The following is a 26,056-nucleotide window of genomic DNA, read 5'->3' on the forward strand; positions in this document are numbered from 1 at the left end:
GGTCCACGAAAGAGCCCACTGGGATACAACAAGAGGCCTCCCAGAGATCTTGCTGTGTCTCTGTTTCTCAAAAATGTCATGGAGTGGTATGTGAGAAATGTATATACTATCTTTACCCTGAAACCCTTTTCCTAGTCACCTATAATGTTCAGGGAGGAACAGATGAAGATGAAAGAAGTCTTTTGGGTTTTGGAATACAAGTGGGTCACTGTGTGACTACTTGGAAGTGGGCCCCCTCTCTCTGCTCCTTTCCTTGTAAATAGGGAGCAAAAACAGAAAATTTAGGAAAACTGCTTTGCTTTTTTGTTTTTTTTTTGCCAGGCCTGGAGCTTGAACTCAGGGCCTAAGCACCATCCCTGAGCTTCCTTTTGCTCCAGGCTAGCACGCTACCACTTGAGCCACAGGGCTACTTCCAATCTTTTCTGTTTATGTGGTACTGAGGAATGGAACCCAGGGCTTTGTGCATGCAACCCAGGGCTTTGTGCATGCTAGGCAAGTTCTCTACCACTAAGCCACATTCCCAGCCCCATAGGAAAAGTGCTTTCTAAGTAATTATCTTTATGTCTAGCATGGGATGCAAATGGGTGCTGGGGGGAGTCATACATTGCTTTGGCAGCAAATTCTACCAAGCTTTTCCTATGTGCCAGATCATATGTATATACTGACCCATTTGATCCTCAAAATACCTCAATAAGATGAGCACAATTATATACACAGGAAAACTGATGCCCAGAGAGGTGAAAGGACATGCCCAAGTTCACACAGCCACTATGTAGCTTAGTGAAGATACAAGTCCAGGTAGCCTGTCTTTTCCTCAGAGGATCTGAGAGTACAGGGCGCTGGCTCTAGAGGAGATAGTCAGGGCTGGGGGGCATGGCTCAAGCAATAGTGCACCTGTGTAGCAGGTGGAGGCTCTTAGTTCAAACCCAGTACTCGCCTCTCCTCTCCCCCGGCCCCTTCCGCTCAAAGAAAAGCATATAAGGAGCTACTCAAAAGGCTGAGATCTGAAGATTGCAGTTTGGAACCAGCCTGGACAGACAAATCAGAAAACTTTTTTCTCCACTTAACTACCAAAAAGCCAGAAATGGAGGTGTGGCTCAAGTGTGCCAGCTGTGAAAAAAACAACTGAGAATCTAGAGTTCAAGCCCTAGTGCAGCACACACACACACACACACACACGCACACACACGGAAAAACGCATGAAAGCTTTGACATAGGTATGTGTATGTGTGAGGGGGGCGTATGCTTCAACCTGGAAGAGATTCTTGTTTTTTGTATAGGTGGTTGGAGCTGGGGTACTAAGCTCTCTAGCAAGCAGTGAAGTCCAAGGGCACTGAGCAAGCAGCAGAAGTTCAAGGGCAATGAACTGTGAAGGGCCACCCCTCCCCCCATTTCCCATCAGGTAGGTAGAGGACTCTGCCCAGGTGGGTATGGCTTAGATAAGACTGACCACCTGCTTGGTCTTGCCCATTAGCCACCTTCTCATTGCTTGCAGCTGCTCTTCTACCCCAACTTCACCACCTCCACCCCACGGAGTTGCACCAGGAAAACTCAGAAGCCTGCTCCATTTGCCCTGCACCTGGCTGCTACCGCTTAAAGAGGGTAGCCCGTGTCCCTGGTGTTCTGGCTTCTCATCCCACAGGCCTTGCTAGCTTCATCTTGCTAAATTAACACACAATCCTCATCTTCCAAAAGACTGAGGCCGACCTTCAGTAATATGCTTGGGGAAAGCGAGTCCCAGCCTGGAGGATCAGCAGATTCCGCGGCTTAAATATTTCACGATTTCACTTCACCCTCGCGTTCACCTGATGAGATGGGTACTTGAGATTATACCCTATCTTACAGACCAGAACAGGAGAGAGCTGCCAGCCAGAAGTGACTGAGCCTCTATAAATCAAAACGAAGGACGTGAGTGAAAAGGACTGACGTTCCCAGGTGGGAGAAACAGCCAGGGTAAAAGGTCAAGAGGAGGAGCCCGGGTATGTTTGTCGACCTGGCAGTGGCCTGGGTGAGGCCGCCGCGACTCGGTGAGTTCGGAGAGTGGCAGAGCAGGCGAGGCCGGAAGGGGCCTGAACCAGGGCACTGAGCGCCAAGTACAGCTGCTGGACTTTACCCTGGGAAATTCCGAGCAGAAGCCTCTGTCTGCTGGAGCCGTCAGCAGGGCCGCGTCTTTGTTCTCGTTCCGCCCTCTGCTCCTAAACTTTAGAATCATCTCTAGTAAACATCCACAGAGTGGATCTTTTGGAGTCATTTCTCCCCGCCCCCGGCACCCCGGGGGAAGCGGAGGGCCCCGCCCCAGTGCACGTGCCCGCGACTGTGAGCGCGCACGCGCACGCCGCCCCAGGGACGTGACTCGTGGAACGTCCGCTTCGGGCATCCGCGGCGGCGGGGAGTGCGAGGTGCCTTGACGACGTGCGGCTAGATTGCGCGGCCGTCATCGTCAGGTTTAGAGCTGGTGCCCGAGGCTCTCGATCCTACCGTTGGAGAAGTTTCCACAGTTTCCAGGAGTTTCCATAGGCGTCCTAAGGGCTTTCCTCTGGCGGCGTCGCCGCTCAGGCATTTAGTTAACCACCCATTCGCCCTTCAGGGGTCCTCGCCGTCCGCCCCACAGCTAATTAAATGACGGACGCAGTAGCCAAGGAAACTACATGATTGACAGCCATGATTACCAACCAAGTTACGGAAACTCCAGTCTGGGCTCGACCGGCGCGTGGCCGGCAGTCCAATTAAAAAAGTGGAAGCACCAAAGGGGGCGGTAACGGGACGGCCTAGGTTGTGGCGGTTCCCCGGTGATTGCGCGCTGGGGGCTGAAGCGTCTACGGTTTTCGGTCGAGGCCATGACGGGGCTTAGCAACACCGTTGACAGCGTGATCGCACCCCAGCAGAGGGAGCCCTTCGGTCTCAGACGCGGCGCGGCGTAGAGGCAGGTCGCTGTTGGAGAGAGCCCCCTCGAAACCCTTCAGCGGGTGGGGGGAGGGGCGGCAGTCGACGCGCGAACCCCGTGTGCGCTTGCGCCGGCACCTCTGCCGACCCGGTCCACACGCTCGCGCATGCCCATAGCGCTCGGAGCCGCGGTGGCCGTCAGTACTGCGCGTGCGCGCCTAAAAGCCCGCTGAGGAGCGGCGCTGGCGGACGTCGGGCGGGCGGGCGGCCCGTGACGTCGTGAGGAGCGCTTTAAAGTGCGGGCCGGGCGTCTGAGGGTCTGACGAGGAGTCGGGTCGTACCTCTGCCGCCACCCTCCGCGGCATGAGGCGCGGTCGGCGCCCCTGCCTCCGGGGACGTGGAGAAGGTGGAGGAGGAGGAAGTCCCGTTGTCTGTATCGTTGCATGACCCGCCGCCGCTGAGGCCCTACCCCTCGAAACCTCCCTCCGGATTCTCGGGCTACGCATGGGGGCCCGGCACTGAGGACCCCCTTCCTTCTGGGGGCTCCGGGCCCGTCTCCCAAGAGCCATGCCCGCCCGCCCTGGAGGACCCTAGAGCAACGTCGCGGGGGCCATGGCGGCAGCCAGCGGCTACACGGACCTGCGTGAGAAGCTCAAGTCCATGACGTCCCGGGACAACTACAAAGCCGGTAGTCGGGAGGCCGCGGCAGCCGCCGCCGCCGCCGTGGCCGCCGCAGCCGCAGCCGCTGCCGCCGCCGAGCCCTACCCGGTGTCCGGGACCAAGCGCAAGTACCAGGATGATTCGGACCCGGAGCGCAGCGACTACGAGGAGCAGCAGCTGCAGAAGGAGGAGGAGGCGCGCAAGGTGAAGAGCGGCATCCGCCAGATGCGCCTCTTCAGCCAGGACGAGTGCGCCAAGATCGAGGCCCGCATCGACGAAGTGGTGTCCCGCGCCGAGAAGGGCCTGTACAACGAGCACACGGTGGACCGGGCCCCGCTGCGCAACAAGTACTTCTTCGGTGAGGGTTACACGTACGGCGCCCAGCTGCAGAAGCGCGGACCGGGCCAGGAACGCCTCTACCCGCCCGGCGACGTGGACGAGATTCCCGAGTGGGTGCACCAGCTGGTGATCCAGAAACTGGTGGAGCACCGCGTCATCCCCGAGGGCTTTGTCAACAGCGCCGTCATCAACGACTACCAGCCCGGCGGCTGCATCGTATCTCACGTGGACCCCATCCACATCTTCGAGCGCCCCATCGTATCTGTGTCCTTCTTTAGCGACTCCGCGCTGTGCTTCGGATGCAAGTTCCAGTTCAAGCCAATCCGGGTATCCGAACCCGTGCTTTCCCTGCCGGTGCGCAGGGGGAGCGTGACTGTGCTCAGGTAACCTACCTGGGAGAAAGGGGAGGCTCTCACCCTGCTGCCTTAACTACACTCCCGGGCCAGGAGATGGTGGCCAATAATTGGAGCCCAGGCTTTTTTCTTTTCTTTTTAGTCGTACTGATCCATATTTCTATTTGTTAGTTGGGGGGAGCAGGGGAAGGGGCATGAGTTTAAAACAGTATAGTGAGAATCAGGGAATTCTGAGGTGGAATTTGAGCCGGGCACTGGTGACTCACGCCTGTAATTCTGGCTACTCAGAAGGCTGAGATCTGAGGATCATGGTTCAAAGTCAGCCCGGGCAAGAAAGTCCCCGAGACTCTTATCTGCAATTTACCACCACAAAGCCGGAAGTGGAGCTGTGGCTCAAAGTGGTAGAGCGCTAGCCTTAAGCAAAAAAGCTCAGGGATAGTGCCCAGACCCTGAATTCAAGCCCCAGGACCGACCAAAAAAAAAAAAAGGTTTGAGATTGTTACAGGCTTATTCTAAAAGCATTTTTCCAGAGGACTAAGATGTAAAGCGTCATTCTTGTGGTTCTTGGCCTCCATTTCCAAGTCCACACTGAAAAGGAAACAAAAGGAAAAAAGTTGAGCTTACTGTCTAAAAAAGTTTTTCCTGTTCTGTTCTTGCTTTTCTTGATTGAATGTTCATGGGATCTTTAACAGAAAATACAGAAGCCCTATGAGTGTTTATTTGATATGGGTTTTCCATTCTCTGAAGGGAGAGTGACTTCCCTGAACGATTTAGTGGTCTGGTCTGGAATAAAGTACAGCATGTTCTTAAAATTCTCCCCTCTTAGTTGCTGGCAAGTCCTTTGTTGTTTTGTTTTGTTTGCCAGTCACTGGGCTTGAACTCAGGGCCTGGGCACTGTCCCTGAGCTTCTTTTGCTCAAGGCTAGCACTCTACCACTTTGAGTCACAGCTCCATTTCCAGCTTTTTCTATTTGTGTAGTACTGAGGAATTGAACCCAGGGCTTCATGCATGCTAGGCTAGTCAAGCACTCTACCACTGAGCCACATTCCTAGCCCCTGGCAAGTCCTTTATAAGGATGTGTTGCCTGTTGTTAAGACTCAGTAAAAACAAAATACAGCTGGTATCTTGAACTGGTGTTTGGCTTTGCAGTTCTATGAACAGCAGGTCTTATTTGGGGCCCTAAATCCTGCTGAGAGTGAGCTCAGTGCCCTCCTCCCCCCACCCCAGAGAGTATCATCTGCTGGAACTCTTGCTGTTTATTATAAAATGAAAAATGCATTTGGAGACTACCTCCTTCCACCCCTGAAAAAGGTAAAGTAATTCAGTAATCCCCAGAACCTCTACAGCTGTTCAGACCACCAAGTATAACATACTAGGATTTTTTTTTTTTGAGGGTGGGGGGGGTCCGGTTGTGGGGCCTGAACTCTGGGCCTGGGCGCTGTCCCTCAGCTCTTCAGCTCAAGGCTAGTGCTCTACCACTTGAGCCACAGCGCCACTTCCGGCTTTTTTCTTTTTGCTTATGTAGTGCTGAGGAATCGAACCCAGAGCCTCAGGCAAGGCAAGCGCTCTACCACTGAGCCACGTTCCCAGCCCCATATTAGGATTTTGTTAGGAGCAGCTTTACTTTTGAAGAGCCATGAGCATCTTAGGTCATAGTTTTGGGGAGAAGCAGGGTCCCACAGGCCCTCTTAATACCACCAGTGCAGATCATCTGTCTCATTTGAGTCAAACAGCTGAGACTGCTCCCATGTTGGGGGCAGCAGTAGAACCTTGGAATGTCTAGGGCCTCGTGGTGGAAAAACCTGGAAGTCAGTGGCAGAAGCAGCCCTTTGACTTCCTTACACACCTGTAACCTAAAGGACAACTTACCTATCAGATACTTCCTTGTCCATCTTCTGAGCATCTCAGATTTCATAGTTTTTCCAGAAGGTTCTTAGCAGAACGTTTTAAGGTGGAATTTTCAGAGCAGACCCTCCCAAGGGTCCCGTTGTATAAGGCAGGTTGGAGGTCTGCCTCTATGAACATTCTTAGTGTTCAGAAGATTTCACACAAAGACCATTTGGTGGGGCTGGGAAGGTGGCTCAGTGGTAGAGCGCTTGCCTTGCATGCATGAGGCCCTGGGTTTGATTCCTCAGCACCACATAAGCAAAAAGAAAAAAACCAGAAGTGGCGCTGTAGCTCAAGTGGTAGAGCACTAGCATTGAGCTGAAGAGCTGAGGGACAGCGCCCAGGCCCAGAGTTCAGGCCCCACAACCGGACCCAAAAAAAAAACAAAAAAAACATTTGGTCTTTCAGTGGGATATTAATGTTGTACATATGCATAGGTTCTTAGAGAGGTTTGTCTTGGGGTTAAGTATTCAGTCTTTTAATTTATATATATATATATGCATATGATACATATATGGTGTGTGCACATGTGTGCGCATGTGCGCTGGTCCTGGGGCTTGAACTTGGTCAGGAAACAGTCCTTGATATTTTTTTGCTCAAGGGTAGGCCTCTACCACTTGAATCACAGCTCCACTTCTGGCTTTTTGGTCATTAATTGGAGATAAGCGTCTCATGGACTTTCCTGCTCCAGCTGGCTTTGAACCTTGAACTTCAGATCTCAGCCTCTTGAGTAGCTAGAATTACAGGCATGAGTCATCAGCATCTGGCTAGTCCTCAGCTCCCCACTTCCACTCTTGCTGTCAGGCTTAAACCTAGGGCACTGTCCTTGAGCCTCTTTTTGCTCAAGGCTAATGTTCTACCACTTCTGAGTGGTTAATTGAAGAGTCTCATAGGGATTTTTCTGCTGGGGCTGGCTTCAAACCATAGTGCTTAGATCTCAGCCTCCTGAGTAGCTAGCTAGGATTGCAGGTGTGAGCCACTGGCGCCTGGATAGGTCTTCAGCTTCTTAATGGGGAAATCTCCCCAACACATGCACATGTCCAGATAGAAGAGTAGAAGGTTCAAATTCTTAATATGCAGTTCTGTTAGGATCATCAGGAAGATTCTTTTCATCTTTTCTTCAGAATAGTAAAGTCCTAAAGCTTTTCCAGTCCCTTCTAACCTTTTTCTGGATTGAAACTTGGCTATGGACTAAGTGTGAGAGGCCTAGCCATATCCTGAATGGTACTGTCCCAGGCTTTTAATTCAGCTCAGTTCATCTGGCTTTTTTATCTGTAAAATGAGGATGATGACAACTTAGGAAGCCTATTGCAGGTAACTTCAGTGTCTAATACAGCCTGGTACAGGATAGATATTCAATATGGGTACTTGTTTTTGCATGTAACTGGATCTCTTGATGGGTTAGGGGCTAGGAGTTTGGTACATTTTGAAATAGACTGTAACCTTCATGTACTTCAAACCTAGTGGAGACCTTAGACCAGGTGTATAGTCATAGCCAGGAAGGTAATTGTCAAGAGCATTCTGAAGGAGCATCTTACCCACTGTGGAGTGTTGGAAATTTTGGGGAGGAAGTAAGATGGAAGTTGAAGGGTTAATTATTAACCACGCAAAGAAGAGTGTGTCACCTGGGCACTGTGGCACATGCCTGTTATACTAGTTGCTCAGAAGGTTGAGATCCAAGGATTGAGCTTTGAAGCCAGCCCAGACAGAAAAGTATGAAACTTTTTTTTTTTTTTTTGGTCGTCATGGGGACTGGGTGCTGTCCCTCAGCTCCTTCAGCTCAAGGCTAGCGCTCTACCACTTGAGCCATAGCTCCACTTCCGGCTTTATGTGGTGCTGAGTAATCAAACCAGGGCCTCATACATGCAAGGCAAGCACTCTACCACTGAGCCACCTTCCCAGTCCCTGAAACTCTTATCTACAATAACCACCAAAAAGCTAGAAGTGAATGAAGCTGCAGCTCAAGTTGTAGAGTGCCAGCTTTGAGTAAAAAAGCTAGGGTACAGAGCCCAGGCCCTAAGTTTAAGCCTCAGTATCAGCACACAAAAAGTACGTGTTTTGGCGGGGGAAGCACATAGCAGAGGCTTTGGCAGTGGCAGCCATCAGTACCTAACCATAGGTAAAGGGGATGGTTGCAGTAAGACAGATGGAGTTCATTATTAGAGACTGTTGGAGGCTGCCATGGTGACACTATGGATTAGGGCTTAAGTGCTACTGTTGTATTAAGGGCTCTCCAGTTCTTTTCCTGGCTAGGCTGTTCCAAGTATGTAGAAAATTCAGTATCCCTAATCTCTGTCTGCTAGATGCTACTAGCACTTTCTTGACAACCAAAAATGTTTCCAGACATTGCCCAGTGTCCCAGGGAATGAGGGTTTCAGGGCAGTCTTTCCCAGTTCAGAACCACTGCTTTAGGGTTCTGGATTCTCTCACTACTTTTAAGTCTTCTAGCACCTGGTTTATTTGGTATGTAGGAGGATGTGAACATTTGCATGTTAGGAGTGCACCTCATCGAATTCTGCATATAGGAGGAATTTTTCTCACTTTTTCTTTTCTTTTTTTCTTTTTGGTAGTGTTGGTATGGACAGGAGTTCAACCCAGGACCTCCCTGTTGCTAGGCAAGCACTCCACCATTTGATCTAGCCCCTTCTCTCACTTCTTGGTTAAGATCGCAGCCCAGCAGTAAGGAGCAGTAAAGTTGCAGGTTAGAAAGGAGCTTCCAGGCACTAATGGCTTGTGCTTGTAATCCTCCTACTTGGAGGCTGAGATCTGAGGATTAGAGTTTGAAACCAGCCTGGGCAGGAAAAGTCCATGAGACTTATCTCCTATAAGCTACTCAGAAAAAGCCAGATGTGATGCTGTGGCTTCAGTAGTAGAACACTAGCCTTGAGCACAAAGGCTCAGGGATAGTGCCCAGGGCCCTGAGTTCAAGCCCCAGGACTGGTAAGAAAAAAAAAGGGAGGGGCCTATGAAAGCTGGTATGCTACAAATGTAGATGGAGTTTAGAATTGTTGTCATCTGACTGAGTCTTCGTTTGTTAGAGGCAATAGTTTTCTGTATTTGTCCAAGGCGACATGGCAGGAATACAGTTTTATATTTAATAGTGTCAGCAGGGATGTTGCTGTGTGGCAAACATTGACTCAGCAATGTCTAAACCTGGATATTTAGAACAAGAACACAGACTCTTATGGAAGTGTTTTATATTCTTTTCCAACCTAGCTGGCAGTTTTTGTTTTGCTTTGTTTTATTGTAATTTTCCCATATCAGACCTAGTTAGGCTCCCTTTTTATGCTGTTCTTTAAAGAAATAAGTATTTTTTACTTTTTCATGTCAATTCATCTGGCATTCTTTCTTGTGTCCCTAAAAGTGAATGGAATTGGTTAAAACAGACTCCACTTTGACTAATTAGAATAACCACTTCAAGGCTAACTAATTGCTTACCTGTAATCAGAGACCATGCCTTAGCTACTGGTCCTGAAATGACTGTTTAACTCAGCCATGGTATATGTACTAGTGAGCTCAGCCTTTATTAATATTTGGTTCCATTAGTGTGGTTTGGGTGGAGTGGACATCCCTGTGGATTTGGGGCTAAGAGTTGATCAGCTATTTGAAAGCAATGTCCTATTAGTGTTTGACTTGGGTGGAGTGGGCATCCCTGTAGATTTGGGGCTAAGAGTTGATTGCTATTTGAAAGCAAAAGATAGCCTTCTACCTTAAAATAGTTAAATAGTATTTAGGATAGGCAAATAGGCCCTAGTCTACTCCTCTTTTATAGACCTTCTGTCTCCATGAGAGGGAGAGGAACCATAGGATGAAGTTAGGGCTATATACTCTCTGGAGGTGCTCTTGGTGCTGCCAAGACAGAAGGCGCCGGGCGCCGGTGGCTCACACCTGTAATCCTAGCTACTCAGGAGGCTGAGATCTGAGGATTGTGGTTCAAAGCTAGCCCGGGTAGGAAAGTCTGTGAGACTCTTATCTCCAATAAAACACCAGAAAACCGGAAGTGGTGCTATGGTTCAAGTGGTAGAGCGCTTACCTTGAGCTGAAGAGCGCAGGGACAGTGCCCAAGCCCAGAATTCAAGCCCCATGACCAATCAAAAAAAAAAAAAAGGCAGCAACGGTGAGGAAGCTAGCAATGGTCTCAGTTGTAACTCAGAACCAATAGAGAATAAGTAGGCCATAAAAATTCAGGGTTGGCAGGCAGGCCTTTTTAGGGCAGTTAATGTGAAGCCATCAGAGATATAGTGCTAGCTAGCTCCCTGGAAATATAGGCTTATCTTTTTTTTTTTTTTTTTTCCCCCAAATTTTTTACTGTAATTAAGTGGTTACATAATTTCCCAAGTTTCACAGTATTGTTGGATAGTGATGCTTAGTTAAAGTCACAAACACATTCTAACTTTCATGGAGCAAATTGTCTATCTTGGTCTATAACATTTATTTATTTGTTTGTTTATTTATTTTGGGTCCGGTCGTGGGGCCTGAACTCTGGGCCTGGGCGCTGTCCCTCAGCTCTTCAGCTCAAGGCTAGCACTCTTCCACTTGAGCCACAGCACCACTTCCAGCTTTTTTCTTTTTGCATATGTGGTGCTGAGGAATTGAACCCAGGGCCTCATGCATGCAAGGCAAGCGCTCTACCACTGAGTCACCTTCCCAGCCCAAAAGTCCATGAGATTCTTTTATTTTTTTCTTGTCAGTCATGAGGCCTGAACTCTGGGCCTGGGCACTGTCCCTCAGCTCTTCAGCTCAAGGCAAGCGCTCTACCACTTGAGCCACAGCACCATTTCTGGCTTTTTCTGTTTATGTAGTGCTGAGGAATCAAACCCAGGGCCTCATACCTGCAAGGCAAGCACTCTACCACTGAGCCACCTCCCCAGCCCCAACATTTATGAGTTCTATGAACTTTGCAATACAGTTATTTCTTCCACATTGGGTGATATGTACATTTTTTTTGTTTTGCATAGCGTCAACTGTTCCTCTTTCCCACTTATTCCCTCCCTCCCATCACTGCCATTGAGTTGCTTAGTTCATTTTGGTCAATGTCCAGTGCAGCTGATGGGTTCTGCTGTTGTATGTTTTTCCCTGATTCCCTCTAGTTCTGTGTCATCCTCCTGGTTTCCCTCTGGTGTGCACATATGTACCATATACGTGATCAGTAGTATGGGGTTATTTAGTAGTGATTCGACCAGATGAGTGGAAGTCCTTTGTTTCTTAAGTCTTGTTAATTTTGTTGTATCACCTTACATTTTGGATTTAAGATCCAGTTATCAGGGAGAACATGTGCTGTTTGTCTCTTTGCTCTTGGCTTACCTCGCTCAACATGATTTCTTCTAGCTCCATCCATTTCCCTGCAAATGCCATTATTTTGTTGTTTCCAATGGCTGCATAATATTCCATTGTGTATAGATGCCACAATTTTTGGATCCTTTCATCTGTGGTGGGACATCTGGGTTTCCATATCCTGGCTATTGTGAACAGTGCTGCAATAAACATGAGGTGCATGTATCCTTGTATGCTGGTTCCTGTTGTTCAGGATAGATGCACATAGGCTTATCTTTGCATCTTTGAAAATCTCTTCCCATGGGGCTGCTGCTTGTGTCTGTCTTTTTTTTCCCCCCCAGGGCTGAGGACCGAACCCAGGGCCTTGTGCGCGCCGGGCGGGCGCCCTTCCACTGGGATAAACCCCCAACCCCTGTCTGTCTTTTTATGAAGTCAGCAAGGTCCCCAAAACAGATTATACCTTGTTATCAGAAAATGTAATTGTAGGCTTTTTTTTTTTTTTTTTCCAGTCCTGGGGCTTGAACTTCAGGGCCTGGGCACTATCCCTGAGCTTCTTTTGCTCAAGGCTGGCACTCTACTGCTTGAGCCACAGCTCCACTTCTGGCCTTTTCTGTTTATGTGGTACTGAGGACTCAAATTCATGCATGCTAGGCAAGCACTTTACCACTCAGTCACATTTCTACATTTTTCCACATTCATGACCTAACATCCTCCTCCCCACCAAGACCAAGAATTTAATGACAGAGTTGGTGGCAGTCTAGCACCTACCACTCTTAACAGTTCTTGAGAAGGTTATTTAACCTTCAAAGTCTTCAGTTTTCCTCTTCTGTAAAATGGGGCCAGTGATTCCATAGTCATTATAGTAGATTGTATCTCATACAGCAGAATGTTTAGAGTCATGCTGAGGCATATCTCAGGGGATGAGCCTGCCTTCTGGATCCTGAAAGCTAAAATTTCTCATAAAGTTAAACCATATCTTTTCTTGGAGGTTTGGATTTGTAAATAGCTTGAGCCTGAGCTCACAGTCCTGGTGTGTGTATCCAGGTGGCTGGCTGTTTCCTTCCCAAAAGTCTAAGATTCTTAATCCTTTAGGCCTGTACTGATGAGTTAGGTTCAAAGAAGCTGGCATCAGGCCATGATCTTAGCCATTAGCTAGCTTAAACAGGAAATAGAGTTGGTATGGGGAATGGTAGCCAACTTGGAAATATAACCTAACAACTCACCTCTGAGATCATCTCTAGGGAAGAGATGTACAATCCTACCCAGTCCCTTATATAGTTTTTCCGATTCATTTAACTTGTATCTAATCTTCTGAGGAAGGGTTTGCTGCACTCTGTTTTGCAGATGTAGACACTAAGGTTTCCAGTGTGGTTGAATAGTGCTTAAGACTACTATGTGTGCACATGTGTGTGTCTATCCTAGAGCTTGAACTCAGGTGGTAGTGGCTCTGAACTTTTTTGCTCTAGGCTAGCACTCTACCACTTAAGCCACAGCTCCACATTTGCCTTTTTGGTGGTTAATTGGAGATTGGAGGCACAGGGACTTTTCCTGCCTGGGCTGGTTTTGAAATGCAATCCTCAGCTCTCAGCCTCCCTGAGTAGCTAGTATTACAGGCATGAGCCATTAACTCGTGGCTACTTAATAGACTGTTTTTTGGGTTTTTTTTTTTGGGGGGGGGGAGGGGGTTGTTTTGTTTTTTGCGGGGGGCATGGGGGGCGGTGTCAGTTGTGGGGCTTGAACTTGGGGCCTGGGCACTGTCCTTGAGCTCTTTTTGCTAAAGGATAGTGCTCTACCACTTTGAGCCATGAAGGCCACTTCCAGTTTTCTAGTGGTTAATTGGAGATAAGAGTTGTGCAGACGTTGCTGCCCGGGCTGGCTATGAACAGTGGTCCTCAGATCTCAGCTTCCTGAGTAGCTAAGATACAGGCGTGAGCCACTGGCGCCTGACATTAATAGACTTTTGATTTTTTTTTCTTTTTTTTTTTCCACTCTGTGCAGAATTGAGTGAGGCCAATGAAGAGCTTTAACTGGGATGGCAGTTTTCATAGAGCACTGTAGTAGAGTACTGGGAGGATGTGGTGAGATAGCAGAAAAGATAGAGGAGGCTTAAGGAAAGATTACTGGAAGAGGTATATATATTTGTCAGCTCCTTCTCTCACTAGGGTGGTCACTCTTTATGTGGCTAACATATTTATCATTGCTGCTGGAGGGCAGGGAGGGGAAGGTGGCTAGGCCAAGAAAGGGAACAGGCAAGCTAGACAACACAAGGTATTTCCTTCTCTCATTTCCCTGTGAAAACAAGAGTAGGCAGCCCTGGAACTTTCCTTCATGCCAAGGGTAGGGCTGGCCCCAGGGCATATTAAGTTTCAGGTTGGCAGACTGGGACTTTCAGTGTCTCTTGTAGCAAGCAGGTTTCTTAGCAGTAAATAATACTCTTGTGGTCTCCACTGGGCACTTTCTGCTAAAGTTTGACCTGGAGAGCTTCGGTTCCCTCTCATTGGAGCTTAATACTCAGGAATGCTCAATGGGTTGTCACAGATGCCAGGAAGTTCTTGAAGACCAGCACTTGTGAGCCTGCCAGTTGGGTCAGTGCCAAGGTCATTTCTGTGGTCCTGTTCAGCTCTTACCTACACACTAGTTGTACAGCCTGTAGCTCATTGTTCTGGAGCCTTTTGGAGGTTGGGGGCAGTCTTGAGCTTTGACAAACATCAGGACTTGCTTTAGAACTGCATTAAGAGAAGTGGCTTCTTACTAGAGAAGTTAGAACCCTTGGTCAGTCATATGCCTAAAGCCAAGTAAAACAGAGTGATAACACTTGTTAACAATAGGGAACATTGCCTGTGTCTGGTACTGCAGATTTGGGCCTTTGATGTGTCTTTAGACTTAGCTTTTTTGAGAGGCTTTTTTCACCAGGTCTCTGGCTGGGCAGGTAAATGCTGGCTGTGTGGATCTGTCCCTTTGGTGCTATGTTCCCAGTGAGAGCACGTGAAGGACTTGAGAACAAGAGTTTCAAATTAGAAGGATGCTAGCTGAGAAGAGGACAGCCTTCTTCCTACATTCATTAGCCTGTGAACAGTTTTGAAATCATGTAACTTGTTGAAAATAAATAGAAATTTGAGTGTGATAGAAATTCTTAAAATATCCCAAACACAGCTGCCTTACAAATTCGGATTCCCCCAAAGGAGGCTTTTGAAAGCTTTTTTCCAAGTAGATAAAATTCTGTTTTGGAACTTGGCGGTCCTTGTTCTTCCTGTGACTCAATGCCGTCAGAGACTTCCTTGGCTTCCTGTGAATACTAGGAGGAGGAAAGGGTAGAGAAATTAAACAGCTATTTGTCTCCTCACCAAGGTTTCCCCAGCATTAGTTGCCTCTAGAGCCTTTAAAGGTATACTCTCTTGAGGGCTCTTTATTGTTTTTATTTATTGTTATCTGAAGCATTTTATTTTATAGTGATGGGAGATTGAACCCAGGGTTCACACATGTCTGGCAAGTGTTCTGCCACTGAGCTACACCCGGCCTTAAGGGATCTTTTTTTGTTGGCTGTGAGCTTGAACTCAGGACCTGGGCATTGTCCCTGAGTTCTTTTTGTTCAAGGCTAGTGCTCTACTACGTTGAGTCAGGAATGCCATTTCTGGTTGCCTGGTGATTAATTGGAGATAAGAATCTGATGGACTTTCCTGCCTGGGCTGCCTTTGAACCAGAATCCTCAGATTTCAGTCTCCAGAGTAGCTAGAATTATAAGTGTAAGCCATCAGTGCCTGGCTCCTTAAGGGATCTTTACAAGAAGGATTTCTAGCCTGTGATGGGAGAGTCCTGCTTTGGCCATAAGAGACCAGTGTGTTTCCTTTGCCTCATGCTAGGTTTTTCCTTGAGTGATTTCTGGTCAAAAGCTTCCTAAAGTTTAACGTGGTATTTCCCTTCTGTATAGATCTTGAACCTCCCACATAATAAGTAGCAGCCATAGGGGCTGGGAAGGTGGCTCAGTGGTAGAGCGCTTGCCTTGCATGCATGAGGCCCTGGGTTCGATTCCTCAGCACCACATAACAAAAAAGCCGGAAGTGGCGCTGTGGCTCAAGTGGTAGAGCAGTAGCCTTGAGCTGAAGAGCTGAGGGACAGCGCCCAGGCCCAGAGTACAGGTCCCATGACCGGACCCAAAAAAAAAAAATAAGTAGCAGCCATAGACCTGGGTCATATTCTTTGCTCCAAGGATTGTCTGTTGATTCTTCTCTTTTTTTGTTTTGTTTTTGTTTTTTTGCCAGTCCTGGGGCTTGAACTCAGGACATGGGCACTGTCCCTGACCTTCTTTTGCTCAAGGCTAGCACTCTACCATCTGAGCCACAGCATCACTTCCAGCTTTTTCTATTTACATGGTACTGAGGAATCAAACCCAAGGCTTAATGCATGCTAGGCACCACTAAGCCACATTCCCAGCCTGTGTCTGTGGATTCTTTATAGTGACATATTCTGTATTTCTTTCTAGTGGATATGCTGCTGATGAAATCACTCACTGCATTCGGCCTCAGGACATCAAGGAACGCCGAGCAGTCATCATCCTCAGGAAGTAAGTGTCCTGGTGTGACTAGTGCCTTCTGCTTCTCTGTGCCAGGGGCAAGCCAGAGTGAAATCTGGAAGACCAAAAGGGTATAAGCTGTCTTAATTTTTATTTGCATTCTGAAAAGATAATGTTATTTTGTCTTTTCATCAGAAAGTAAGTTCTTTAGCTGATTAAGTAGAGAGTTTAGTAGTGAACAAAGGCACATGCTTCTGATATTTAAGGACACAGTCTTGTGTGTGTGTGTGTGTGTGCGCGCGCGCCAGTCCAGGGTCTTCAATTCAGGGCCTGGGTGCTGTCCCTAAGGTTTTTTACACTCTGTCATTTGAGCCAACAGCTCCATTTCCAACTCATATATACAAGAGTATATTACTTGGGATATATCAAAAAACTGAAATAAAATATGGATTCACCTTAGGGGGAGAGGCAGTCTTAGATTTGACTCCTAAGATGGAAACTATTGGCCAGGCAAAAATGGTAAGTTCAGATGCTAGAGACAGGAACTGGTTTAGGGACCAGTGTAGGTGAGAGTCAAAGGAGATGCATAGGCCTTAGATCAATATTTGACCCTCACGAAATGACTTGTGGACCCTTGAGAAGTCTTTTTAGTTTCCGGAAGACCCCCAACTCCAGGGTTGTTATAAGACATATTCACAGGCTAAGAAGGTGGCTTAGTGTTAGAGTGCTTGCCTAGCATGCAAAAAGTCCTGGGTTCAATTACTCAGTACCACATAAACAGAAAAGGCCAGAAGTAGTGCTGTGGCTCCAGTGGTAAAGTGCTAGCCTTGAGCAAAAGAAGCTCAGGGACAGTGTCCATGCCCTGAGTTCAAGCCCTAGGATTGGCAAAATAAAAAAAAAGATTTATATTCATGAGGTTGGTACTGTCTAATTAACCAGATATTGTGGCACAAGGCAGAGTAAATAGCCCAGTTCTTTGCTGCTGGTCAAAGGGTCTCAGCTCAAGAGTGTAAATGAAGCTGGATTAAATATTTATAGAGATATATTTGCCTAATGTTAACTGAAATTGGTATGTTCTAGACTTTGCTACTGCCAAGAGTACCACTAACACAAGCTTGTTTCCACACTGTGCTGGTGATCAAGCCTAGAGTCTCACACATGCTAGGCAAGTGCTCTGCCATTGTTACATCTCCAAACCAAGTAAGCTGGCAGACATTGAATGACTTAGTAGAATGCAAGGAGGGCTCTCCAGAGACACACACCTGAAGGTAGTAGATGGTGCCTGGGTCTCACCCGAGAACAGAAGTCCCTGTCTCCAATTAACCACCAAAAAAAGCAGAAGTGGTGATGGAGCTCAAAGTGATAGAGTACTAGCCTTAAGCAGAACAGTTCAGGGACAGTGCCCAGGCCCCAAGTTCAAGCCCCACAACCAAAAATAAATGAAAAACCTAAAACCAAGAACCAACATCTATCTCTTCCGTCCTCCCCATTTTCCTTTCTCTTTCCTTTTGTGAAGTTTAGGAATAGAACCCTAGGACTTTGAGCATACTAAACAAGAGCTCCATCACTGAGCCATCTCCTCATCTCAAAGTGGCAAAACTACCCCTGGCTCTGAGCTTCTTATTCTTTTTTTTTTTTTTTTTGGTCAGTCGTGGGGCTTGAACTCTGGGCCTGGGCACTGTACCTGAGCTCTTCAGCTCAAGGTGAGTGCTCTACCACTTGAGCCACAGCACCACTTCTGATTTTCTAGTGGTTTATTGGAGAGAAGAGTCTCAGCAGACGTTCCTGCCCAGGCTGGCTTTGAACCGTGATCCTCAGATCTCATCCTCCTGAGTAGCTAGGATTATAGGCATGAGCCACCAGTGCCTGGCATGCAAGAGATGATTTTTATGGAAGCTTATTGTCTAGGAACTCTGAGGTAGTCCAAGTCCAAAACACTATAACACTTTATAGAGATGAAGGATTTGATAGGAGCCAAGAAGAGACTTCATTACATGTAGAGAAATCTAAAGGGTACTAGGAAGTCTGTGGGCACATAAGCAGTGAGGTGAGGGGTTCACATGTGACAAACTATAAGAGAAGCTAGTTCAATAGTTTAATAAGCATTGGAGCCAAAGTGTCCAAAAGGGTCCATAGGGTAAAATCCCTGCTGGGGACATTGCAAGGGTGTTAGTTTCTTTTTTTTTGGCGGGCGGGGGGGGGGGGTCCGGTCGTGGGGCCTGAACTCTGGGCCTGGGCGCTGTCCCTCAGCTCTTCAGCTCAAGGCTAGCGCTCAAGGGTGTTAGGTTCTATCCCTCAGCAGGGTGTAGAAGAATGATCAGCTCTTGGTTTCCCTAGCTAAGCATGAGGTATTGCCTCTACAGAGATCCTTCTCACATGTTAGGCATACTACTATTCCTATCTTGATGATTTTTTTTATTTTTATTTTTTGTCAGTTATGGGGCTTGAACTCTGGGCCTGGGCAGAGTCCCTCAGCTCTTCAGCTCAAGGTGAGTGCTCTACCACTTGAGCCACAGCCACTTCCAGTTTTCTGGTGGTTAATAGGAGATTTTCTGCCCTGGCCAGCTTTGAACCACAATCCTCAGATCTCAGCTTCCTGAGTAGCTAGGATTACAGCTGTGAGCCCCTAGTACCTGGCTCTATCTTGATGATTTTTTTTTTTTTTGGGGGGGGTCCGGTCGTAGGGCCTGAACTCTGGGCCTGGGCGCTGTCCCTCAGCTCTTCAGCTCAAGGCTAGTGCTCTACCACTTGAACCACTGCGCCACTTCTGGCTTTTTTCTTTTTGCTTATGTGGTGCTGAGGAATCGAACCCAGGGCCTCTGGCATGCAAGGCAAGCGCTCTACCACTGAGCCACCTTCCCAGCCCCGTGGAAGACTTTATTTCATAATGTTGTAGTCTTTATAAAGTCATAGTATGGCTGGACACTCATGGCTCACGCCTGTAATCCTACCTATTTAGGAGGCTGAGAAGATCATGGTTCCAAACTTGCTCAGGCAGGAAAGACCATGAGACTCCAATTAATCACCAGAAAACCAAACATAGAACTGTGGCTCCAACTGGTAGAGCAGAAAAGTTCAGGGACAGCACCCAGACCTGAGTTCAAGCCCCACAACTGACATTCTCCCCCCCCCCCCCCCCCCCCAAAAAAAAAAAAGTCTTATTAGAATCTTTATAATGCTTTAGAATCTTCCAAGTTGAGCTTAATGGCTAATAGTCTTGTTTGGGCTGATTTCTGCCATCTGGACATCAACACTACAATAGGAGAGAGCTGTGGGAAATAGCTGTTAATTCACATTCTTATATCTGGGTATTGCCCACATTCTTATATCTGGGTATTGCCCAGTAGTACTGTCTTGATTCCAAGACCCTCAGAACTGAATTCTATCTTAAAGCCAGTCATATGTTCTTCCTGTAATGGGGAAATTGAGAAGGATAATGACTAGCTTGGAATCTGAAGGGCAGAACCAGTAAGAAGTCTCCTTTTACTTTTTCTTTCTTTTCTTTTTTGCTGGTACTAGGGCTTGAACTTTGGACCTGGGTGCTGTCCCTTATTTTTTTTGTTTAAGTCTAGCACTCTACCATTTGAGCCACAGCTCCACTTAAGACTTTGATGGTTAATTGGAGATGAGTCTTATGAGCTTTTCTTCCTGGTCTGGCTTGGAACTGCAATCTTCAGATCAGTCTTCTGAGTAACTAGGATTATAGGCATGAGCCACTGTCATCCAGCCTCTCCCTTCTCTTGATGATAAATCATGCTACTCTGAGCCTGCAGAAGCCCAGCATGAAGGCCAAGACTGGTGGGCCAGTTCCTTCTCTTAGGCACCTTGTTTGGTGTTCCACTAATTTGGCCCTGTGGGCATCAGAACATTAGTTCCTGATTGAAAGGAAGAAAATGCTGTCCAGTCCAGTGGTTGATGTCTGTAATCTTAGTTACTGGAGGCTGAGACCTGGAGAATTACTGTTCAAAGCCACCCCAGGCAGAAGTCTCAAGTTAACCAGCAAAATGCTGGACTGGACACATAGTTCAAGTGGTAGAGCACCAGCTGTGAGCAAGAAAGCTGAAGAAGTGTGTAAGACTGTGACTTCAAACCCTAGTACAAGAAAAAAAGAAAAGAGATGGTGATGATGAGATAGCCCACCCCCATCCTGGCCCAATGGTTCTTGTTTGTCTGGCTTGAAGTTTCACCTAGACTTAAACCTTTCTCTCATGTCATCCAGAACATTGGCCTACTACCTTTCTGACCCAGTTTTTTTTTTTTTTTTTTTGGGGGGGGGGGGTCCAGTCGTGGGGCCTGAACTCTGGGCCTGGGCGCTGTCCCTCAGCTCTTCAGCTCAAGGCTAACACTCTACCACTTGAGCCACAGTGCCACTTCTGGCTTTTTTCTTTTTGCTTATGTGGTGCTGAGGAATCGAACCCAGGGCTTCATGCATGCAAGGCAAGCACTCTACCACTGAACCACCTTCCCAGCCCCTCTGACCCAGTTTTCTCATTGCTTATAGTAGGTCACCACATAATAGAGAAAGTGACTGAGGCAGCTGCGGAAGTTGTGAAGGAATGGATATAACTTTTAGATTTCCCACCTGGTCTATACCCCACTACTTGGTGATTAGCAGTTCCTTGAAAAGGTGCTTCTGGGCCTTCTGCCAGCTATGCCCCTGTCATTCTCTACCCAGTCTGCTACCCAGGCCCCTCTCCTGCCCTGGCCCCCATCCACTTATTTTCTAGCCTTCCCTGTGATACACAGGAAGCCTCAGGGCGTTCTTGAGGTTTCTAAAGCCAGTAGTTTCTTGGTCTGGCTTTATAAAGGACTCAGATCATTGCCGCAGGCATCTCTGACCAGCATGACCATCCTTCTCTTCTTCATCTGTATGACCCTTTACAAAGCAGTATGTTCCTTCTCTTGAAACTTGCACCTGATGCTGGATGGGGACCTTGGCTTTGGAAGCCCTCTGGTCCTATTTGGTTAGCATCCTGGAACCAGACAGAAGCTTCTAGGTGGTTGTGGCAGGACTAGATCAAACTCATGATTGTGGAATGGACCTGGGCTCCTCCTCTTTTTTTTTTTGGTCAGTCATGGGGCCAGAACTCTGGGCCTGGGTACTGTCCCTCACCTTTTCAGCTCAAGGCTAGTGCTCTACCACTTGAGCCATAGCTCCACTTCTGGCTTTTTCTGCTTATGTGGTGCTGAGGAATTGAACCCAGGGCCTCATGCATGCCAGGCAAGTACTTTACCACTGAGCCCCCTTTCCAGCCCTGGGCTCCCCGGACTCTGTGTGCCTATAATTTTATATGAGAAAGTAGGGTGGCTCTATTTCCTATTCTGTTGGTGGGGGGGGGGGGGGCCCTCAGATATCTGGGCCTGTGTGGGATGAGGAGAGCTATCTTGCAGTTGAGAGCCCTATTTTTTGTCCCTTTGAGACAGCAAGTTCTTAATCATGGGAGGATTCCAGAGTATTCCCCTTCTAAGCCAAAACTTGAGAAAGATGCTTTCTGGAAGTCACCTAGACCAGTTTCTAGTTGGGTTCCAAGAAAAATCTAGAGCAAAGATTTCTGGGCTGTATGCCCTGTTGGTTTCTGCTTGGTTTGACCAGAAATTAGAATTGATCTGAAGAGAACTGTGACTTCACCAGAGGTCCATTAGAGACTCCATGTGTATTTCCTTTACAGGACAAGATTAGATGCTCCCCGATTGGAAACAAAGTCCCTGAGCAGCTCTGTATTGCCACCCAGCTATGCTTCAGATCGGCTGTCAGGAAACAACAGGGACCCTGCTCTGAAACCCAAGCGATCCCACCGCAAGGCAGACCCTGATGCTGCACACAGGTACTCATCTTAGGACATTCTGCAAAGTAGTCTGTGGACTAGCTTTGGGGCAGAATAGATGGAGAAGCCTTTTATTTCTCTTTAACTTTTTGTTGTTGTTGGTGGTGGTGGTCGTGGGGCTTGAACTCTGGGCTTGGGCACTGTCCCTGTGCTCTTCAGCTCAAGGTGAGCGCTCTACCACTTGAGCCACAGCACCACTTCTGGTTCTCTAGTGGTTTATTGGAGAAAAGAGTCTCATGGACTTTCGTGCCTAGGCTGGCTTTGAACCACGATCCTCAGATCTCAGCCTCCTGAATAGCTAGGCTTACAGGCGTGAGCCACTGGCACCCAGCTGGAGAAGCCTTTTAAAGGGTAGGCTGGTTAGGAGCCTAGGATTGCCCACCCTTCCAGAACCTATGTCTGGTTCCTACAGAATAAGGACATGGGTGGCATTCTTACCTAACTGGACCAGCTGCCTATGCACCCAAAGGGAAAGGATTAGGTAGGGAATCTAATAGATAGGAATGTGTTGGGCTGGGAATGTGGCTCAGTGGTAGAGTGCTTGCCTAGCATGCATGAAGCCCTTGGTTCGACTCCTCAGTACCACATAAACAGAAAAAAGCCAGAAGTGGCACAGTGGCTCAAGTGGTAGAGCACCAGCTCTCAAAAGAGCTCAGAGACAGTGCGCAGGCCCTGAGTTAAAAGCCCCGTGACGACCAAAAAAAAGTGTGTGTATGTGTGTGTGTGTGTGTGTGTGTGTGTGTGAATGTGTTGTAACCTTCCTATGGTCGTCGTTTGCTTAGTACCAATTCTTAGGGGTTTATGCTTGGATCTTAGAGGGAATATTGATACTTAGAATTGAGTCATGCATGGTTGGGAAGGTGGCTTAGTGGTAGAGTGCTTGCCTTGCATGCATGAGGCCCTGAGTTCGATTCCTTAGCACCACATAAGCCGAAAAAGCCAGAAGTAGCACTGTGGCTCAAGGTCTAGAGCACTTGCCTTGAGCTGAAATGCTCAGGGACAGCACTCAGGCCCAGAGTACAAGCCCCATGACCAACAAAAAAGATGAGATAGGAAGGATGAGGATGTTGTGTATGGAAGGGCATTAGGGGTAGGAAACAGTATAAGGCCTAAGGCTGTGAGGCAAAAGAAGTGCTTGATGGTTTCAGGGGTTAGCAAGGCTGGCAAGCAGGGAAGGAATGTTGGAGGGAGCCCAAATGAAGAGAATTGAGAAATAGAAATAGATAGTAGGACTATGGAGAGTATTGAGCTGTGGTAGGGAAGGCTGTCTATCCAGCAGGATACTGAGTACTAGAGTCAAGTAGATATCCCACTGGGTGACTAGAAAATGTCCTAAGACAAGGGTGGCCATGAAGCCTCAGTGGACAGGAATTTGAGTTTCAGTACTTCTACAGGCATGGATGAAGGTCTCTGTTGGAGTGTGTGGTTTCTATCAGTGGGGCCTTCTGTCTTCTGGCAAGTTGAATAGATGCCCCTGCAGGTACTGGGCTTGAATGAGATCAGGATAGATCTTTGTTGAGAACCATTGAACTAGAAGGATCTGCCCCAAGGACATGGACTCTGAAACCAGGCACAGAGGTAGTAAGTCCAGACTCTTCCTGACAGCCTTTCAGATAAAGCCCTCTCTTTGCTTGCAGGCCTCGAATCCTGGAGATGGACAAGGAAGAGAACCGCCGCTCAGTGCTGCTGCCCACACACCGGCGGAGGGGTAGCTTCAGCTCTGAGAATTACTGGCGCAAGTCTTATGAGTCCTCAGAGGACTGTTCCCAGGTGGCAGGAAGTCCTGCCCGCAAGGTGAAGATGCGGAGGCACTGAGGCCTGCCCCACCCTCCTGGAACTCTGGTTAATCCTCATGTAGCTGCCCCTTTTTCTGTTTTGTTTTGAGGGTTTTTTTTTTTTTTTTTTTGGTGGGTTTTTTTTCCCCCCTATATATTTTTTTCTTTGGTTTGTTGCCCATTAAGGCTGAAGAACAGAATTGGCCAAGATCTGGGTTCTTCTGTTTTGGCTTTCCTCCTGGATAGAAAGGCTGTTGGTGTCTGTAAGGGACAGAGCTCATGCTGGAATAGACAGTAGAGGTATGAGGGATAGCTGTGTTGGACTGGCTTTATTTAAAAGGAACAAAATGTTTTGGTTAAGGAATTTTTGTTTTTGCTTTAAATGTAAACTTTGTTCTAAACAAGTTCAGCCTCCTGCCCGCCCTTCCTCCACTAATGTTCATGCTTGGTCCAGTTTTATTGGAGCCCTGTAGGCTCTGTTGTGGGGCCTACTAACCCTCACCTCTCACCTGCTCTCCAGGCTCTGGAAGCTCATGCAAACACCCTTGTCCTCCTGTTCTTTGGGTTGGCTGGGTGGGGGTACTTAGTGCCAGTCCTTGACACCCCAAAGCAATTGCTGAGCGTCCTGGGCTTCCTCCATGCCCTCTGGCCTGCTCTGCCCACCATTCCTCCTTGCCAAGAGCATGCCTCTTTGCTGGATTGCCTTTTAGGCATATGCATTTGATTGTATGGAACAGGTAGACTTGCCATGTTGGATCAGTTTTAGGAATTGTTTCTAGCTAGGACTGGTGTCCTTCCAAGTCTAGCATTTGGAATATGGGAAATTGTTGTGGTGTGTGGTAGGATTTTTTTTCTTTTGTTTTGGGGGGTTTTGTCTCCTCCTCCCTCTTAGCTTTCTCTTCCTTTTTTTTTCTTCTTCATTGGCCAGTTTGGGCCTCCTCCTCATGTCATCCTTCTAGGAGGGTGCCTGCCCCTATTTCCTCCTGCAGCTTGCATCCAAGGCCAGAACTCAGGCCTGCAGACTGGGTTGGTGCCTTCTCTGCCTCAGGGGTATAGGAACTGGGGAAGGGGCTTCTAAAAAATAAGTCTTCAGCAGTTTTTACCCACTCAGATCCTGGAAGGCTGCAAGATTTTGCTGATCTAAAATTCATTAGGAATGACTTCTTGCCAGTCAGGCCAGGACCTGAGCTTGCCAAAAGCAAAAGCCCTCCTGGCAACCGGGCCACCACCACTCCAGGAGGTTTTGTGTACAGAGACCTAGACCTGAAGCCTCAGAAGCTGCAGAAATCTGGGGCAGCACCATCAAGAAGCCTCTCTCAGGGGCCAGAACTCCTTTGCCAGCGTGGATTCCTCAAGTTGGGACTGCATAACTAAAGCAGTTGCAGTTTTATTTTTTTTACAGCTTTTTTCCCAAAAAATGATTTGTAGTTGTGTGTGCAGCACTTTGCCCTGATATGTGTGCTCTACAATAAAAACCAAATCTAATATATTTTGAAACAGTTGTCTGATGCTGTCATACGAGAAAGCTTGCTTTTGATGCTTCCTTAATCTCTATTTTCTGAGCCTTTGAACAGGTGGTGGGGAAGTGGAGTATGTTGCTCACCTGAGCTCAGGACTACCAGAGACCAGCCTCCTAATGGCTAGAGGTGTACTTGTCCTTTGCCTACTTCTTTCTCTGCTCCAAGGATAGTCTTTGTAAATCTTCCTATCCTCTTGGCTGTGGTCAGAGAGACTACTGCCCAGTGAAGAGGAAGCAGCCTGAGCTGCAGAAAGAAGCTGACCTTTGTAAAGGATGTGTAAATGATGTTGCTCAAATTATTGAACTCTCCTGTGTGTGCTGGCCAAGCCTTTATTGTAGTGAACACAGCCCTTCTGGTCCCTGTTGTCCAAATGTTCACAGTAGCATTCAAGATAGGCATAAAGCAGCTATTTTGGATGGAGTGAAGCTGAAGACCTATGGGCTTTAATTCTTCCAGATCTTTGATCTCTGTCTGATGGAGCCTGGTCAAAAACTTCAGTCTAGAGTCTCCCTCACTCTTTTCCAAAGATCAGGTCCAGTCTGCATGCTGAATTGTGGGAACCTGGACAAATCTTTGTCCACTTACCAGTGAAGACAGTTCAGAGGGAACAAGTAGATGACTGGGGTATTTGGTCTGTGCCAACTAGGCCCTATTCCTTCCCATCTCCCCCTGTAGGGGCACAGTGGACGTTGGATACCCTGGAGGGAGGGGGCACATTGATGCTGGAAGGGAAGTAACAGGCTGAATGTTATTCAGGCTACATTCAGCAGAAGTAAGCCCCCCAACCTTGTGCCTGGTTCCTTTGCTCTAGGTAAATCAGATTAGAGGACTGAAAGTATGGGAGCGATGATAAAAATCAAAGCTATGTTCTTTCAAGCCTCACTATTGACCAAAAAAAAAAAAAATTGAAGCTAAGAATCAGGGGCTCAAACCTATAGTCCTAGTTACTCAGGAGGCTGAGATCTGAGGATTGCAGTTTGAAGCTAGCCTTCCCAGGAAAGCCATGGGACGCTATTCCAATTAACCACCA

The 26,056-nt window shown here is 47.7% G+C and overlaps 1 protein-coding gene across 1 annotated transcript; it reads left to right on the forward strand.

Moving 5' to 3' along the window:
• The first annotated feature begins 2,759 nt into the window (after positions 1-2,759).
• On the forward strand, positions 2,760-25,003 carry Alkbh5 (alkB homolog 5, RNA demethylase). The gene is made up of 4 exons (XM_042673650.1): positions 2,760-4,265; positions 15,877-15,957; positions 21,576-21,731; positions 23,369-25,003. The coding sequence occupies exons 1-4, from the start codon at positions 3,496-3,498 to the stop codon at positions 23,544-23,546; spliced, it is 1,185 nt and encodes a 394-aa protein (XP_042529584.1). The 5' UTR covers positions 2,760-3,495; the 3' UTR covers positions 23,547-25,003.
• The last annotated feature ends 1,053 nt before the right edge of the window (positions 25,004-26,056 follow it).

The sequence above is a fragment of the Dipodomys spectabilis genome, unplaced genomic scaffold (genome assembly GCF_019054845.1).
Source record: "Dipodomys spectabilis isolate Male_0828 unplaced genomic scaffold, ASM1905484v1 ptg000018l, whole genome shotgun sequence".
Lineage (NCBI taxonomy): Eukaryota > Metazoa > Chordata > Mammalia > Rodentia > Heteromyidae > Dipodomys > Dipodomys spectabilis.

What these genes read in the sequence shown, in the direction of transcription:
- Alkbh5 (XM_042673650.1), top strand. Translation starts at nt 3,496, where the DNA reads ATGGCGGCAGCCAGCGGCTACACGGACCTGCGTGAGAAGCTCAAGTCC. An exon ending in GGGAGCGTGACTGTGCTCAG is followed by an intron (nt 4,266 to 15,876) that starts GTAACCTACCTG and finishes ATTTCTTTCTAG; the next exon opens with TGGATATGCTGCTGATGAAA. An exon ending in GACCCTGATGCTGCACACAG is followed by an intron (nt 21,732 to 23,368) that starts GTACTCATCTTA and finishes CTTTGCTTGCAG; the next exon opens with GCCTCGAATCCTGGAGATGG.